Source organism: Aulonocara sp. 'chitande type north' Nkhata Bay, linkage group LG16 (assembly GCF_057382095.1).
Source record: "Aulonocara sp. 'chitande type north' Nkhata Bay isolate Kocher_YH1m ecotype deep benthic linkage group LG16, A_spYH_male_GT1.1, whole genome shotgun sequence".
NCBI lineage: Eukaryota > Metazoa > Chordata > Actinopteri > Cichliformes > Cichlidae > Aulonocara > Aulonocara sp. 'chitande type north' Nkhata Bay.
The window spans coordinates 35,878,158-35,897,828 of record NC_141359.1 but is presented as its reverse complement, the minus strand read 5'-3'; the positions used below and the strand labels follow the sequence as shown (position 1 = coordinate 35,897,828).

Sequence of the window (19,671 nt, the reverse complement as noted above, 5' to 3'; positions counted from 1 at the left end):
GACACTTTATTACATCAACGAGTTCTTTGGGTTTTTTGTTTTGTTTTTTTTAATCAAAGAATTACCCTCAAAAAGAAAAAGATTGATTCCATGGTGGAACTACAGAGGCTAACTTATCCTGAATCTCTTCTACTCAATATTTTTGACAACAGTGAAATTGAATTCTTAGAATTATAACTCTTTGAATGAGTTGAGGGCGATGGGAGACGAGCCAGGGTCTCCCAGTTCTTTCCTGCAAGCTGTACAAAACAGCCTTGCAACAGGACAGCTGTGATTTATGCTCCCACACTGCGAATACACCGAAAATTAGTGAGTGGGAAAGTAACAAACGAGTTGTGGGAAGAGGACACTGATGCACTCCGTTTCTGCCCTTTGCTTTTCACAACAAAAGCAATTCTGAAAGCTGTCTACCATCTATGCATCACTGCACCTTGACAATTTCTTTTCTTCTTTTTATAACAAAGTTTTTGGCAGCACAAACTGCTCTAGTTAATAAATGGCTTGGAATTGCTTACTTTCAGGTCTGAGCATATTTCAGAATTTAACAATGACTGAGGACAAGATGAGTGATTTAATCATGCCTTGTGACCATTAATCTATCCCACATGTCTAATACTCTGTGTAATAAATGAAAACTACGTGTACTGCTTCTAGCTTTGTGCTTCATTGTCTGACTGTATCTTAGTCGCAGAGCTTTTCACAGTTTTCTCACTGATCAAGTTTACTTCATCAATCAGCTACACAGCCGGCTGATTTTATTGATATCACATTCTTGACTCGTGTTACTTGGCTTTATGAGACTAACATTGAGTGAAATCCTGGCTGTTCTCAGAAATGTAGCCTCTGTGTTTATGGAGTTATGAAGAATAGTAACCTAACAACCAATTTGCATGAATAAAATCAAATTAGCCTTAATTCTAAATGCTACATCCAAGATTTCTCATCGAGTTCTCCTTGAAAATGTGGAATTTTCTTACCGTTTGTCTCTGGATTTGTGTCATTCCCTTGCACCAACGGTGCATTTGCAATTTGTTCCCCTGCAATTTGTTCCCCTGAAATGCAACAATATGGGAAGCCATCAATCAGTCAGTGAATAAATTTGCTTCCTTTGTCAGACTCAGTTGTGATCATTAATGCAAATTTTGCACCTGTGCATAAAACAGAGAATTGCGACAGGAAAGTGATTACATAAAGACTGGAATTAGCTTACTTGCGTCTTTATGAAATTAAAAAATTGGTACTCTAAAGCTTTAATTAACTAATGACATGCATATGTAACTACTTATTACTAAATAGCAATTTGTCCATCTGTGCAGTATTTACTGATTTTTGGACATCATGTTTCTTTCTGCTTCCAGTCATGCCAACATAGGCTGAATGCCTCCATCAATCGCCCATCTCATTCTGGTTTTTACTGTTTTCTTTTTTTTTTTTTTTTAATCCCAGTTGCAAGGGGAATGATGCCATCAGTAATAATTATATTTATCAGTTACTTAAGACACAGAATATTACAGAGAAAGGCAATGTTGAGATGGTTTGAATATATGCGCAGGTGGGAGATAGTGGATATACTGAAGTTGCCAGGCAGGAGGAGAAGAGGAAGACCACAAAGAGGATTCAAGGATGTGGTAAAGGAGGACATGCAGAAGGCTGGTGTGGCAGAGGAGGATGCTAGGGATAGGGTGAGATGGAGGAAGATGACCTGATGTGATGACACTAAAAGGGAACAGGTGAAAGAAGAAGAAGATAGGCAGAGTGCAGTGTACAGTCATCGTTACCAGTCTCGATGATTGGCTGAACATCGTCTTTTCTTGGAGAAGGAGATTCTGGTGCTGTGGTAGGGTTCACCATATTGACACGGACAAAAGAGAAAAGCAACATCTGAGAACATGTGTCTCGACTGCCATCCACAGAACATCAGTCCTGCTGTATTTATCTCGAAAAGTTGATTCTGTTCATCTGGACATGATGTTTCTCCTCCTGAAAACGCTACATCCAGATGAACAGAATCAACCTTTGGGGATTTTTTTTACCTGGATGTTTGAGCATCAAGACCTACTATAGTTGGAACAAATTTAATTACACTGAACAAAAATATAAACGCAACACTTTTGTTTTTGCTCCCATTCCCCATGGGATGGACGTAGAGACCTAAAATTCATTCCAGATACACAATATAACCATCCCTCCCAAACAGTGGTCACAAATCAGTCCAAATGTGTGGTAGTGGGCACATCTGCTATATTGAGATAATCCATCCCACCTCACAGGTGTGCCACATCAGGATGCTGATCTGACATCATGAGTAGTGCACAGGTGTACCTCAGACTGCCCACAACAAAAGGCCACCCTGGAATGTGCAGTTTTGTCTCACAGCAAAATGCCACAGATGCCACAAGCAATGAGGGAGCGTGCAATTGGCATGCTGACAGCAGGAATGTCAACCAGATCTGTCGCCCGTGCATTGAATGTTCATTTCTCAACCATAAGCCGTCTCCACAGGCGTTTCAGAGAATATGGCAGCACATCCAACCGGCCTCACAACCGCAGACCTCGTGTAACCACACCAGCCCAGGACCTCCACATCCAGCAGGTTCACCTCCAAGATCGTCTGAGACCAGCCACCCAGACAGCTGCTGGAACAATTGGTTTGCACAACCAAACAATTTCTGCACAGACTGTCAGAAACCGTCTCAGGGACGCTCAACTGCATGCCCGTCGTCCTCAATGGGGGTCTTGACCTGACTCCAGCTCGTCGCCGTAACAGACTTGTGTGGGCAAATGCTCACATTCGATGGCGTCTGGCACGTTGGAGAGGTGTGCGCTTCACGGATGAATCATGGTTCACATTGTTCAGGGCAGATGGCAGCTGAGAATGTCCCAGTTCTTGCATGGCCAGCATACTCACCGGACATGTCACCCATTGAGCATGTTCGGGATGTGCTTGACCGGCGTATACGACAGCGTGTACCAGTTCCCACGAATATCCAACAACCTCGCACAGCCATTGAAGTGGAGTGGACCAACATTCCACAGGCCACAATTGACAATCTGATAGACTCCATGCGACGATGTGTTGCACTGCATGAGGCAAATGGTGGTCACACCAGATACTGACCGGTTCTGGGTCCCCAGACCCCCAATAGCGCAAAAAACTGCACATTCCAGGGTGGCCTTTTGTTATGGGCAGTCTGAGGTACACCTGTGCACTACTCATGATGTCAGATCAGCATCCTGATGTGGCACACCTGTGAGGTGGGATGGATTATCTCAATATAGCAGATGTGCCCACTACCACACATTTGGACTGATTTGTGACCACTGTTTGGGAGGGATGGCTATATTGTGTATCTGGAATGAATTTTAGGTCTCTACGTCCATCCCATGGGGAATGGGAGCAAAAACAAAAGTGTTGCGTTTATATTTTTGTTCAGTGTATATCCCCCTGATCAATCATAATTAAAGCACGTTTAATTACATTAGCATCAGCTGGGAAAAGGTGTTGTTTTGCAAACATTTTGTCTATAAATGAAACTAAACATTCGTCTGTGTGGAATTAAAATCGATTCTCTCTACAACATGGTCTTTTGGCAGAACTGGTCACAGCCGAGCGACTTGCTCGTTATTTTCCTAAAATTTCAATATTTAAACGACTTATGCCTAAAGTCTGGTATAATTGAGTATGCTTTGGTCACTTTAAAACCATTTAAATGCTAAATCAAGGTGGAATGTGATTTCACGGTCAGCTAAAAGTCATCACAAAGTTAATTTTCAGAGGTAGAATTATTTTGATTATGTCACCTCACTGAAATGGGTTTTCTGTTGATGCACAGCAACTGGCCATGTTTCCAATAAAAGAAAGCTATTGTGTGTAAAATATACACAAAATCCAAATGATTTACAAGTTATTCAAACCATGTGTTTAATCAAAATCAGTACAAAGACAACATATAACATGCTTAAAATAACGTGCTGATATACAATTTGATGCCAGCGGAACCTTTCAAAAGAAAATGATTGATAAAGTAAGCAAAGAAAATAAAGGATTCTCCACTCTGTGAGGGAGAAAAAATAATGTTTCTTTACATGCAATTTTACAGATTCTAACATTATGAAAAGATTAGAGAACTCTCTGTATACAGAGGATAAAGACCATTAAGCTGTAATGAAAGGCTGTGATCTTTGGGTCCTCATGTAGGACTTCATCAAAAGCAGATATGACTATGGAAGAAATCAGAGAACGCTTCAAAACAACAGTCAGTGAACTGCATTAGTGAATGCAAGTGCATCCCTACCTGGATTTAGACACTTTGCCTGACACTCAGCCATGGTCCTGAAATTGTTGGCATTGCCAAAACATCCTCCATAATAGAACTGCTTGCACTCCTGACTCGAGCTGTCAAAGAAGAAGCGTGACACGAGCCCTCGACAGGGACCGGGAGCCTGGGGTAAATGACATGGGTTCTTCTTATCTAAGAAAGTAAAAGAGGGAAGAGTTACAATAAATTCTCTTGAAACGTGTAATTATTAATTTGCTGCTAAATAGTAATAATAATAGCATATGACTTTAATATGTCGTATGATAGGGTGAGGCAAGGTGTCACAGAGGTTTCACCCAAACCCTCTGGTGTAACGACATACACCTTTTTTCACATCTTGGATCATGTGACAGCACACATGATTAATAGTAGGTCAGCAACCGCCTCTCGACGGACAAACCCCACTAGGGTTTAAATACGTGAGACACCTTTTTTTTTCAAGCTCTTAAAAATGGTTTTGGACATTTCAGTTCATTTTCTGAGTCATGAAAGTCCATAGTTTTGTTCCATATTTGACTCCTATCTGAAATATAAAATGCATGACAATGAAACTTCATTCGTTCATTCTTCATTAAAGAAAGTCCCAAAGAAGAGCCAAACTGTGTTCAGTATTCCACAACATATAGAGCCACCATCACTTTGTTTGGTAGGATCAATGGTACTTCACTTTCTTTCATTTTTATTCAGAACATAAAGCTTCAATGACTCTGAAATTGATTTCCTTAAAAAAAAAAAAAAAAAAAAAAAAAAAAAAAAGCCAACTGAAACTAAAAAGAAACACAATTAACTTTGCTGCTTCAGTTGGGTTTTCATTTGCTATGAATGTAGTTTAACTGAGTGGCAAATTATTTTCAAAAGTATGCAATACCATCCGATAAAGCCAGTGATGGCTTTTTCCTTATATGCGTATGAAGCAATGCCTTGAGCAGAAAGGTTCAGTGCTATCCAATTAAACATGTCTTTATGAGAATTGCCAAACAGAAAAAAGGAGCAGGCACAACACCAAAGACACAGGGAGGGAAGATAAACCTATTCAAAACAGTACGTGGTACAAGGTGCAGTAAATTGACTGCATGCCATGAAGCACTTTGCAATCACCGGGCAGTCTGTCCCACTTTTTGCCTCCCCAGTGGTACAGTGACATTTCTTCTCCAGTCAAGTTTCAGATACAATCCAACAGAAGGCAAAGAGTCAACATTTCCAGCAAGAACTTCCTTATGTTCCCTTGTCCCTGGTGACCCACATTCCCTCCTCCTGCCAAGGCTCTGCTTTCTTTTCTATCATATCTTTTCTACTTCTTACTTCAGCTCTACCCTTCTCCACTTTTTGTTGCGTATAATATCACCCTCGAGTGTCGGAGTACTGAGCCCAGGGTCTTACACCTCTGAGCTACAGTTAGATGCTCATCTAAATTCTGAATCTGCTCCGGTGTGTCTTTTTTTACTCACAGTATCTCAGATTTGTTTTATGCTTTATGCCTTTAACTGAAAGCTTATTACTCGGTAATCCAGCTAAGGATGCTTATGCATGCACTCAGCAGTCACCATGTCTTTAATCTGAAATTCCCAACATCTGCAGTATGGACCACTGCAGAGATGGGAGGATGTGGGAACCCTGCTGATTAACTGAATGAGCCGTCACAAAACTTCAAATCATTACAAGCAACAGACTAAAGCTTGATTTCAGTCTGAAATCCAATCATGGCTATACTATGAAATGCACTGCTTTCATTAGACAGGCATTGTCAACTAATACAGGTGCAACTCGACAAGCTGTCAATATACTGATCAGCGTGGCTCTTCACAGAGTAGAACATGTGCCTCTAAGCCCCCTCAGTCATTCAGTCCATGACACACAGTGTGTGTGTGTGATTCACTTATCAAAATACTTCTGCAATTACATCAAATTGTAATGGGATCCTCTAAATGCCTGTCGTGGTGCAAAAGCATAATCATCAAAGTGTAATCATTATCTTTATCCTCACATCTAAAATGACACTTGTGGTGCATTTTATTCAATGAATATTTATTCCAAAGATTGTTAAGGCAGTGAAAGAAATTAAGTAAACATCTTAAGCCTCACATCAGTGGATTGATAAGTGCAAACATCTGCTGTCATCAAACCCACAAATTATTGTTTTACATTCTAGTGGAGATCTCACAGTCTCCAAAAACATACTTAATATGCCAGACTAATTTTCTGAGTAAATTATGCACAAAACAGTCAAATGTGTTCATTACATGGACCGGTGAAGACACTGTTTGAATGGTACTTTAGTCACACACTAGGATGTTCAGATCAGATTTTGTGTTTGTGTTACTTGAATAACAACACGACAACCTGGAGAAGGATTTTAATAGGTTAGAATATGTGAAAAGCAAACTATATTATATTGTTATTAACTTTAAAAAAAACCCTGTGCAAAGCTTATCCAAAAGCAGAAATGTAACTGCACTGTCTAAAGAATGGACAAAAAAATGACATGTTTCAGCAAAAGATTGTAAACAAATTTGATCGTGGCACTTTCATTTCAGTTAGTAAACCTCAATTACAAAAACAAGTCGATCCAATCTCTAAGAATTTACATCAAACTGTTTTTCCAGTACGTTTGGTGCAATCTGGGAACCATCAGCCTGCCTGCTTCCTGTGAGTCTAGTAGATAACCAGGCAAGATTTTATCCATGTATGCAGAGACATGTTTGTTTGTTTTAATAATGAAGTTGCAATGATGAACTGCATCAAGGTGGTCTGAGTGGATGGTGGTCACTCAGCTCACAATACCAATCTATGGTTCAGGTTAGGCAACGAAAACACTTTGGAGACTGAAGAAGTCTCTTAGACGAGAAACGTTTTTCCCACGCTACGTCCAGATGAACAGAATCAACTTTGGCTAAGGTTACGAACGGACTGTGGTTTTAAACAAAAGTAAATAACACTTTGTTTCTCAAGTAACGTGAGCATTGTTTGTTTCTCCTCTGGTCTTTCCCTGACCTTAACCAAGCACCCTGATGACCAATCCATAAAGTTATCAGCAGTTATATCGGTGGAAGCACGCCATGTCATCAGCACACTACTGATCCATTAGTATTCAGCTGTATGCTTATAAATGTTTACTTCAAGTGATATTTTAGCTGCGTGGAAACATAATTGCACAGATAAAGTAAAACACACAGTCTGAGCTTAAAAACTTCAGCACTCTTTGAAATAGCTCATCAACAGTTAAATGGACAGACTGAACCATCACTGGTTTCCATCAAGACTGCGACAATTAGCCGCCCAGAGAGTGTGATTTACTGGCTAACAAGCCAAGAAAACACAAAATCAATCACTCTTGTTCGAAGCCAAATGAGAATTCTGCTGGGACTTCTGACCTGTGCGTAAATAAATGCTGCTACCTGTCTAAAGTCACTGTGGTCAAGCATCTGAGGACTAATATGGTTGCCAAGTGATATCTTAAAGCCGCACACTGTCTGTTCGGTTTATCTGTTAAGTCTTTGAATAATCACTCTCCACTGAAGGCTGACTGTGATTAAAAAGCTATCATTGTAACATCTAAATACATTTCATGAGGTGACTTTGACTTAAAAGCTTGGGCAAAGAGTTGTGCCAAAGGGCCAGGCTTGCGTACTCACCAGAGCAAAGCGGCGATGAATAATTCAAATGCACAATTCTCTATTAAAGCCGTGAAGGTGGCAGAGATGATTTGTGTTTTGACAATTATCGGTCAGCTTTTTATTTTTATTTTTTTTCTCAAATACTGGGTATGAATCATACAGAGCATCCCATCATTCAGCAAAGCACACTTTAATATTTAAGATAGCCGTGAAAGATTCTGAGGGCTGAGCTGGATTACGTGTGGAGAAAAAAAGAAAAACATGTATGTTTTCATATTTTGCCTAAATGTTATCTGCAGAACGAGGAGACAGATGAGATTTTGGAACAATGTACAATGACTCTTTTGATGGGACGAGCTGAATATTTAGACTACCTTTCAGATCAGCCCATCGCTTCTTTATCTCTTCGCTTGCTCATTTACTTTCTTTCTGCTTCTTCCTTCATATTTTTTTTGTCAGTACACGTCACCGTATTTTGAAAGGTCTTTATTGTGCTTACACATTCTCAGTGAAGCCTCATGTGGAAAGAAAAGACAGCTGATCTGTAATGGAAGAGTAAATAAAGAAAAATAAACAAACTCAGGGTGGAAAAATAATTGAAGCCTGTGAATTCCAGTTGATAATGACAGACACAGATCTCAACAGCAACTTTTTCATTCAATATATATTGCGATATGCTTCTGATTAAATTGTCATTATGCTATTTTTGTGATTGAAAAGTAATAAATAAATGCAGCTTCCAGCCTATAAGCACTGATAAAGGTCAGCACTTGCAGGCTGAGCTGCGAGGAGAAGAAAATTATATGAGTGTCTGTCTTATCTCAGCAGAAAAAAAGAATGTCAAAAAACTCAATAATTGGAAGGCCCGAATTACTTTCTAAAATTGCACATGCCTGTTAGTTAAGCAAGAATGCAACTAATTATTATTGAAAACATTTTCTTTTCATTAGCAATTCATCTGCCAGTGACTCAGGCCGACCGACTCAGTGAACAGTGGAAAGGCTCATAACAGTTTCCCATAAGACTAAATGGATGGATTTCAGTGGGGAATTTCCCTCACCAACTGTAGGGCTGCTTCAATATATTAATTCACTGGTATAAAGAAATTAAATAAGAAGCTCTAACTAGAAATTGTTTGGCATTTTTGCTTACTGCATATGTTTTATTTTCCTTAACTCCACATTGAAGCTTCTAATTGAAACATACGAAACCCAAATTAGATGGGAACTAATCACAGTCATGCTCATCGTTGTGGTTACTGGTTCATTGGAAACCCTTCAGATTAGGGAAAACAAAAGACTACTTGTAGAGGTACAGAATCAGGGCAGCTGATGTAACTCTAGTACATGAAACTGATATTACATACATCTATTGGGCCACCTAATTGGATGTGCTTTTGCATTTATGCTCCCACAACCTCACCTGCAGTCAGCCTGGAATCCAGAGCCACACCACTGTGCCAGCCTCTCTCTTCACATGTTGCCTCCTGTGAGATTCCTGACACCCCTCCCCCACCCATCACCTTCACTCAATACCAGGTTGAGATGCAAATGAGGAGACTTCACTCAGGCAAGTCTGCTGGACCAGACGGAGTGAGTCCCCTCGTCCTCAAGACCTGTGCCCCCCAGCTGTGTGGAGTCTTTCATAAACTGTTTATGCTGAGTCTGAGTCTGCAGAGGGTCCCAGTGATGTGGAAGACATCACGCCTCGTCCCTGTACCAAAGACGCCACGTCCCAGTGGCCCCCAGGATTACAGGCCCGTGGCACTGACCTCCCACATCATGAAGACCCTGGAAAGGCTCATCCTGGACCAGCTGCGACCCATAGTAAGACCACACCTGGATCCCCTTCAGTTCGCTTATCAGCCTCGTCTCGGAACTGAGGACGCCATCATCTACCTGCTCAATCGTGTCTACACCCATCTGGACCAGCCGGCGAGCACTGTGAGGGTCATATTTTTTGACTTTTCCAGTGCTTTCAACACCATCAGGCCGACCCTCCTGGGTGATAAGTTAGCAGCGATGCAGGTGGATGCTTCTCTGGTGTCCTGGATTGTTGATTACCTGACAGGAAGACCACAATATGTACGTCTCCCACAGTGTGTGTCTGACAAGGTGATCAGCAACACAGGGGCACCACAGGGGACTGTCCTCTCCCCCTTCCTCTTCACCCTCTACACCACAGACTTCAGCCACTGCACAGAGACCTGTCATCTTCAGAAGTTTTCTGATGACTCTGCGGTGGTTGGATGCATCAGCAGGGATGATGAGACAGAGTACCGGGCTGTGGTCGACTCCTTTGTCACGTGGTGTGAGCAGAATCATCTGCAGCTCAACATGGCAAAAACCAAGGAACTGATCGTGGACTTCAGGAAGACCAGGAAACACTTGACCCCTGTTTCAATCCAGGGGGTCAGTGTTGACATTGTGGAGGGACTATAAATACCTTGGAGTACACATTGACAATAAACTGGACTGGGCTAAAAACACCACAGCACTTTACAGGAAGGGCCAGAGTCGTCTCTATTTTTTGAGGCGACTGAGGTCCTTCAACATCTGCCAGAAAATGCTGAGGATTTTCTATGAGTCTGTGGTGGCCAGTGCGATCCTCTATGCTGTTGCATGCTGGGGGAGCAGGCTGAGGGTCGCAGATGCCAACACTCTTAATAAACTAATCCGTAAGGCCAGCAATGTTGTGGGGATGGAGCTGGACTCCCTCAAGGTGGTGTCGGAGAGGCGGATGCTGTCCAAGATAAAGACAATGTTGGATAACACCTCCCACCCACTCCATGACATGCTGGTCAGTCACAGGAGCTCGTTCAGTGAGAGACTGAGATTACCGAAAAGCACCACTGAACGACACAGGAAATCTTTCCTGCCTGTGGCCATCTCCCTGTACAACGCATCCACTTAACACACTGTTTACTGCTACAACTACACATGTTTCTTTTACAGCTATTTAATATATATATATATATATATATATATATATATATATATATATATATACACACATATATATACACACACACTAATCATGGCAGCACAAGAACAAGCTCTGAGTACAAGATCCATAGAGGCTGGGGTCTATCACACCAGGCAAGGCCCCAGGTGCAGGCTGTGTAAAGATGCCCCAGAGACAATCCAGCACATAACAGCAGGGTGCAAGATGCTAGCAGGCAAGGCATACATGGAACGCCATAACCAAGTGGCCGGCATAGTGTACAGGAACATCTGTGCCGAGTATAACCTGGAAGTCCCGAGGTCAAAATGGGAGATGCCCCCAAGGGTGGTGGAGAATGACCGAGCTAAGATCCTGTGGGACTTCCAGATACAGACGGACAAAATGGTGGTGGCTAACCAACCGGACATAGTGGTGGTAGACAAACAGAAGAAGACGGCCGTAGTGATCGATGTAGCGGTTCCGAATGACAGCAATATCAGGAAGAAGGAACACGAGAAGCTGGAGAAATACCAAGGGCTCAGAGAAGAGCTCGAGAGGATGTGGAGGGTGAAGGTAACGGTGGTCCCCGTGGTAATCGGAGCACTAGGTGCGGTGACTCCCAAGCTAGGCGAGTGGCTCCAGCAGATCCCGGGAACAACATCGGAGATCTCTGTCCAGAAGAGCGCAGTCCTGGGAACAGCTAAGATACTGCGCAGGACCCTCAAGCTCCCAGGCCTCTGGTAGAGGACCCGAGCTTGAAGGATAAACCGCCCGCAGGGGCGTGCTGGGTGTTTTTTATATATATATATATATATATATATATATATATATATATATATATATATATATATATATATATATATATATATATATATATATATATAGTGCTATTCTTAGTTAGCGTATTGTCTGTCTTGTCTTAATGTTGGTTTATAATGGAGCACTGTAACAAAAAATAATTTCCCCCAGGGATCAATAAAGTATCCTGATTCTGATTTAAAGTATTGCAAATATTGCCTAATATGTGCTCTAAATAGCTTTCTGCTGCTCTTAAATGTAACATCTGACACAAAATTACATAAACTATAACTGAATTCCAAATTATCCACAGCCTCAGGTACAGTACAGATGAGGTGGTATAAAAATCCTTTAAGAAAATGCTGTTACTAAACGAACTAAACCTTTAACCTGTCAAACATCATTATGTCACAGCCCAAATAACACACCTCTGTACCACTGTGTCCAGCAGCAGTGAGAGGGCAAATCTGGAAATTACAACATTGCCTTTGCTAATTTTCATCTAGCATAATAATGTCACAACATATTTGTAAAACATTAATAAAAACAATACATTTCTATGATTTTGAGATTTCATACATAAACACCGCTGGAGTATGAGGAATAAACAAATCAACAAAAATGATGGATTTCGGGGGTAAGATTATTTACTGGTTTACTTAACCACCTCCAAAACATAATTCAGTCCCCAAATAGTCACTGCAAAACAATGTAAAAACAGCTTACCCTTGTATAATGATGTTGTTTAGTACACAGGCCTTTTCCACACCCTTAACAAATTTGACATTTCAAAGACCTCCAGCAATATAATACCGTTTGTGTAGTTACAGGTTTGCTGCTATCTCTTTTTTCACTTTGGTGTATAAAAAGCTGTGCTCACACGCTGAATGTAAGGGGTAAGTACAAATAAGCACATCAGTGACAGAGAAACCCTTGTTTGTCTCCCTGACCTCTGCGGGCTTAGCTATAAAAGGCAAAGCAAACTAAAAGAAGCGTTTTGGACCTGGTGATTTTTTGGGGTAAGCCACAATGTTCCTCACATCGGTTTCTGACCTTTACAAGAAGATTCTCAACAAGCTGTCTATGTCTTTGTCATCTGGTGTAACGAAGTTTAGAAGGGACAGGTGGCATAAATCAAATCAGAGTGTGCAGACTTTTTGCCGTGTGCAGTGTTTGTGAGAAATAAAGAGTTGCTGATTTGACAGGCCTGTTGCACAGAATGAGTCAAAACACAGAGGAAGACATTGGATCTTAAAGATCTGATTCCTGAGATTTAGTGATGACATTTTCAAGGTTTCATTGTGAAAAAGTCTAGCTTTGTATTCCTGTTGGCAAAACCATACAGAGTTGCTGAGTGAAGGATTTAATGTGTTCCATCATACAAACAAACATATCCTGTAAAAGGCCAACTGGATAGTGGAGAGCACACTAACAGGTAGTGCTAATGAAATTTTGATGCTAATTTAGGTTAATTTCAAATTAATTTACAAACCCATCAGACTGAATAACACAAATGTGATATTCGTTTTACTAATGTGGACCTGAAAGCAACTTAATTATGTTATGAATGTCTGTGAAGGTTCTCAGTCATCCAGGTCATCGTAGTCAAAGGAGCTTGCAAAGAAAAGCGTCTGGACTTCTTTAAGTTGCTTGAAGACGTTTCACCTCTCATCCGAGAAGCTTCTTCAGTTCTAAGGTCAAATGGTGGAGAGTCCCAGATATAAACCTAGTGGGAGTGACCCCCCACAGAGGGACAAAAGGACCCCCTGATGATCCTCTAATCGTCTGAGCCAAGGTGGAAAACTGGGCGTGGGTCCCAATCAGCCAGAGTTTCGGGTGTGTTCATTGTGAAACCTGGCCCCACCTTATCATGCGAATTCCTGAGGTCAGATGGCCCAGGATGTGAGTGGGCGTTAAGGCGTCTGGGGAGGGAACTCAAAACTGGATTATAGATGGCAGAGAGTTGGTGTCGTAAACCCCCGCCTCTGTTCAAAGATGGTCGCTCACAGTGGACATAGATGGCTTCTTTCACTCCTCTTTCAAACCATCTGTCCTCTCTGTCCAAAATGTGAACATTGGCATCCTCGAAAGAGTGTCCTTTATCCTTAAGATGCAGATGGACTGCTGAGTCTTGTCCTGTGGAGGTGGCTCTTCTGTGTTGTGCCATGCGCTTGTGAAGTGGCTGTTTGGTCTCTCCAATGTAGAGGTCTGGGCATTCCTCGCTGCACTGTACAGCATACACCACATTGTTAAGTTTGTGTTTTGGCGTTTTGTCTTTCAGGTCTTCAAGCAACTTAAAGAAGTCCAGACGCTTTTCTTTGCAAGCTCCTTTGACTATGTTATGAATGGCTTGAGTTGTTTAAAGCAATCTTACCTATACAGTATGTGAAAGAAATACGTAAGTGAAAAGTATTGAGTTAACATAGTTACCAAGTTAAAGCTCTTGAATGATACACGCACCAGATTCCTTTATATTTGTGTGTGTAAGCATTTAAAGCCTGCTGTGAATCAACACAAATGAAACAGGAACTTGTTGGCTTATTTCCTTTCATTGTAGTTTCGACTTTGAGTTTAAACCAAAGTCATCACCCAGCGCTGGAAAAAAGGATACACTCCTGAAAGTGCGATTCAATTTAGATAAAAGCCACCACTACACGCTTGTCCCTTGCTTGTAGTGCGCTCTAACATGTTTTTATTTGTTCAACCAAAAACCAATAAAGGCCGTCCTGGAAGTGCCCTTTAAATGCCATCATACAGATAAGTTACATTTATAGCTGCATTTAATGCAGTGATATTTTCTTTATAACCAAAAGGCTGCAAGTTTCAAACTTGTGTGAGACTTTAGACACAGACCAGTTATCCTGTGGCCTCACGCAATAGTGTGGATCAAATGGAGGCATTTCCTGTATGTAACAATGGTTGGAGGATGCAAATCCATTCATGATCCTCTTGTTTGACTGCATTAAGCATCCCATAACATGCTAAAAGTAAAGGTTTCTTACTGTGAGAGAAACATATTCCACGTTGATCAGACATGCTTCAGTATTAAAAGTGTATTATTTATATGCTATACATTCTGCACGCAGCTCCAGAACCGAGACAAAACTGCTCCTCACCCATTCCCAAATTTGCTTTTGTCGACTTCAAGTGTTTTTCACAACACATACTTCAGATTTCACCTGAAGTGCTTCTGGAGTGAGGCGCTGCGGCACAACCTGACTGTGGATAAATTGAACTTCCAATTGTGAACGGGTCTAATTATCGCGGCTTTGATTGCTTTTCAAGTGCGACAGTTTTATGATATATTACCCTCGTCCCACTTAACAAAAGCTAAGTGCAGTGCAATGAGTGGCAGGATGTATTGCTGTGCTGTCAAGGCTGCACTTAGCAGGTGTCACGGTGCTTTCACCGTCACCAATTGATTTGGGAGGATACAGCATTGATCAATGAAGGGGTCCTGTCACTCCTTTTATTTAGTCCATCTTTACTCATAGTTTCTCACACACACACACACACACACACACACACACACACACACACACACACACACACACACACAGTGGCCTTTCTACCTTTACTTTTAGTACACTCAGGATTTAGTTCTGAGCTTTTTTTGTATGTGCGTGTGTATATCCGTTAAGCCCAGTCACGCCACACTACAGAAAAACAGCTACCGCATAACGTGTTTGAACTTGCGTCTTGCAGCGTGGAGGTTAAGCGAAGTTTAGCAATAATGAAGATTATAAAATTTTCCATCTCATCAAGAAAAAAGGGAGTTGAAAAAAAGCAACTCATCTCGACTTGTCTGTTTTGCAATCTGACAGTTGGCGCACAATAGCAGGTGTGCTTTATGGCAACACTGATTGCATGCTATCAACAGCCTAATGGGAATTTATAGAAGTATCTGCAATCTTCTCTATATGCAGCAGGCATCTCACACAATGTTTCAGGGAGGAGTGAGAGAGAAATAGCCGCAGCAGTGTTATAAATATCCACAATTTTACATCTGCATTTTGATTTTACCTGGGAACGCTACCATAGAGAAAATCTTCCCTCCTAGTCAGAACCCAGTGGGACAAAAAGTATTTTTAGCTAGATTGTTGATTTCACTCTAATTGAGCCAGAAAAAGTCATCCCAAATCTTTTACGGCAAGACGGAGGTGAATCTGTACCCATCTTAAAATTATTCGAGCAACTCAGACAGATAAACAAGCACTGCCTATGTGCACACTGCTTGCCTTGAGGCGACTTATGTTGTGTTTTGGCGCTATATAAATAAAATTGAATTGAATTGAATTATAAAAGCCATTCCTTCTTGCCCTCTTCCTTCTGTACAATCTTGATTGCTGTATATATGGTTGATGCATGCGTTTCCCAGTAATAGTTTTTATCTAATCTAAATGCAATTTAAAATGACTATATTGCCTCTGACGAACCTATTACCGGCAGTTTGTGGTGCGTGACTGCATGATGTAAGCAGATTCCTGTTTGCTTTCACTTTTAGATGTTGAACACAGCTTTGGCAGTTTGGGGAATTAAACTATTTTTGGGCTTAGAAACCTTAACTATGTACACGAGGCCTGTAAGGCTTTAAAGTGCTCCAGAGATTTCAGAGGTGTGGCTCTGGAATATTATTTCCAGACAGCAGGGATATAAAGAGGATAAAAAAATGGGTGTTTGTCTGTTGAAATGCAAACTTGTGACACCAGCATAGGGGACTAACTAGCTTTGTGTCTACAGGTAACTGGTAATCCCGAGCTCCAGCATAAGACAAACAGCTATCCTGCAGGCTCACAGGCCATTCAAGACTAAAACAACTAAAAGTGGCTTCTTGCAACAGCAGGAAGCCACTATTTTATTCCACAAGATCCTTTTGTGGTCTCATAAGGAAATGTCAGTAAACACTTTTACTTACTATTCAGGAGCACAATTTAAAGGTACTTTACTTGAGTGTTCCCATGTTGCATTCTAGCTTAAGGTTAAATTATACACTGCATTTATTTTTATAGAAATAACTGTTTAGTGTGACAGAGAGTTGTTTTTGAACACTAATATTTTGCACTGAAAGAATCAATATGCAACAACATCAGGAAGAAGGAACACAAGAAGCTGGAGAAATACCAAGGGCTCAGCGAAGAGCTTTAGAAGATGTGGAGGGTGAAGGTAAGAGCGCAGTCCTAGGAACAGCTAAGATATTGCGCAGGACCCTTAAGATCCCAGGCCTCGGGTAGAGGACCCGAGCTTGAAGGATAGACAGATTCTTATATATTCTGTTAGCTTTCCCTCAATACATTTTTTGCATCACATCCTGAATGCAAAAGTGAAATATGGCACATATATTTCAGCATTGATAATAACGAATACTTTAGAGATTTCTGTGGCTGGCACAAGTACCGATACCTTAGCACCCATGGAGCTAAATACCTTGCTAATCCTAGTCATGTTTCTTGCTATAATCCTTGGAAAAACAAGCACAGTTTTTAGTTTCTAAAGCCAAGAACAATGCTGCTCCTTCATTTTCATGTCCTTTACACACAATAGACAGGCTAATGATGCAAATTCATGCTTCAGCATGTGAATAATAGCACATTTGGAGTTATTAAATGCATACTGACTAATATTTTGCAGCTCTCTCAATTTGAAAAAAAAAAAAAATCCTGATTTTCTGTTATTAATGTAATTACCATTTAGTGATAAAAGCTACTTGCAAGGTAGCTTTGTCTCCTGCCTAAAAATTACAACCAATTTCAAATGTCATATCTGACGAGGATATCAGTGTACCATGCTAAAATTTTCTAAGGAGCCGTTTCCTTGTTTGGCTTCAGTCTCTCGCCTGTTTTTAAGATTAGGTTTAAAACCCAACCAGTCGCAGCAGATGGCCCCGCCCCTCCCTGAGTCTGGTTCTGCCGGAGGTTTCTTCCTGTTAAAAGGGAGTTTTTCCTTCCCACTGTCACCAAAGTGCTTGCTCATAGGGGGTCATATGATTGTTGGGTTTTTCTCTGTATCTATGAAGCGCCTTGAGGCGACTTTTGTTGTGATTTGGCGCTATATAAATAAAATTGAATTGAATTGAAAACTGTTCTTTTTGATAAAGCTTATAGTTCGGGCTGGGCCACGTGACTTTGAGCCCTCCTTGATTATGCTACTACAGACTTTGCTTTGCTGGACTTCCCATGACCCACTAAAATCACATCTTTCCACTACCTCTGTGTGTCACAGTGTTTTTATCAATAATGGTTGTCGGTGATTTTCTGATTTATTCGGATAACTAGTTCCTGGATCATGATTACGCTTAGTTATGCCTCATTCCACACCTGTCTCCACCTTCCTTATCAACCCCAGTGTGTATAAACAGCCATGTCTACGGGTCTTATTTTACTCCTCCTAAATGTTTTTAATGTTTTTTTGTTTGTTTTTTGGACTGAGCCATACTTTGTTTATGCTGGGTATTGTTTGTTATTAAAATTCACCCAAATAGTCTTGTTTTGTTGTGTTTTATTTTTTCTAGTTTGTATGCAGGCTTGTGCAGCATTTGGGTCATCCTCCATACACTTCAGCATTAACAGTATCTTCATATAGTAATTCTGAATGTCATTACATTTTATGTAAGACCTCCCAGCTGGCTTCAGGCCCTTCCTGAGCCTGGCTCTGCTGGAGGTCTCTTCTTGTTAAAAGGAAGTTCTTCCTTCCCACCATCCCCGAGCAGTCACCCATAGTAATTTGACTGTTGGGGATTTCTCTCAAATATCTGTAAGATCTTTACCCTCTAGTAAAAAAGGTGACAGTTGTGAATTTTTTAAGTGACCTTTTCAGGGTCAAGCTGGGTAGTTTTCATTAAAAAAGGTCAAATTATACATAATTATGACCCAGAAACTTCCAAGTTTTCTTTTATACATTAAGCAGATGGCTTCTGCAAAACTGTTCAGAATTAATGTGCTGGCAATGTTCCGTGTTAGCAACATAACAACAGAATGACTTTATAATAGGATTTTATGCCCAAGGAGGCAATAAAGCCTAATGAGGAACAGCAGTCCTTGAAAACAAAAATGATCCTTTGCTAACAACAACAGTGCCACGATCCTCGGTCTGAGCGTGCTCACTATGAAAAATTATCTGTGTGTCATAGGTGTCCTTTTTTTCTGCTCTTGCTCTTGACGAAGGCGGTCGCACTTTTCTCCTCCTCCTCTTCTCCCTTAGCTTCCCTCCTTAGACTCTTGTGTCCTTGTCTAGTCTCGTGTTTTTTATATTACTTTTCCCTGGAACACTCTCTCACAGTCTGTTCTCTAAAACCTAAAAGAGGAATTATGGATTTGATCATCTGGTCCCTAAATGCAACTGACACCCTTTTCTCAATGAGAAGTTTGGGCTTGGGTGAGCCTGAGTGCTGAAGATATCTACCTATTCGGAACCATGGTAACAGGGTTCTCAGGAATTCGCATGATAAGGTTGGGCCAGGTTTCACAATGAACACACCCGAAACTCTGGCTGATTGGGACCCACGCCCAGTTTCACACCTTGGCTCAGGCGATTAGAGGATCATCAGGGGGTCCTTTTGTCCCTCTGTGGGGGGATACTCCCACTAGGTTTATATCTGGGACTCTCCACCATTTGACCTTAGAACTGAAGAAGCTTCTCGGATGAGAGGTGAAACGTCTTCAAGTAACTTAAAGAAGTCCAGACTAGAGCTGGGCGATAGAACGATAACGATATGTATCGCGATATAACTTTTACTCGATAGAAAAATTTAACTATCGCGATAGACCTCGCCGCTCTTGTCCTCTTAAAAAAAAAAAAAAAAAAAAAAAGAACAGCCAATCCAAATTAAGTAGCGCAGAGCCGAACCAATCACAGCCGCAGCGTCACGTCGCGTGACTTGTTACGTACAGCACAAGTGCCAAGCCGCACGTGTGTTTGTTTGGGAAGCAGCCAGCCACCGTACCGCCCGGGTAATGGAGGAAATGAGTGTGCCGACTAGAAAAATCAACCGAGCGTGACCG

At 41.2% G+C, this 19,671-nt stretch overlaps 1 protein-coding gene across 1 annotated transcript in view; it reads right to left on the bottom strand.

The window, feature by feature from the left end:
• Positions 1-19,671, bottom strand: part of tfpia (tissue factor pathway inhibitor a) — a 53,114-nt gene that overhangs the window by 4,707 nt on the left and 28,736 nt on the right. The window contains exons 3-5 of the mRNA XM_086266672.1: positions 4,296-4,472; positions 1,779-1,832; positions 978-1,052 (exon numbers count right to left, since the gene is read on the bottom strand). Of these exons, the coding sequence (XP_086122798.1) occupies positions 978-1,052; positions 1,779-1,832; positions 4,296-4,472 (306 nt within the window). The remainder of the gene's footprint in view (positions 1-977; positions 1,053-1,778; positions 1,833-4,295; positions 4,473-19,671) is intronic.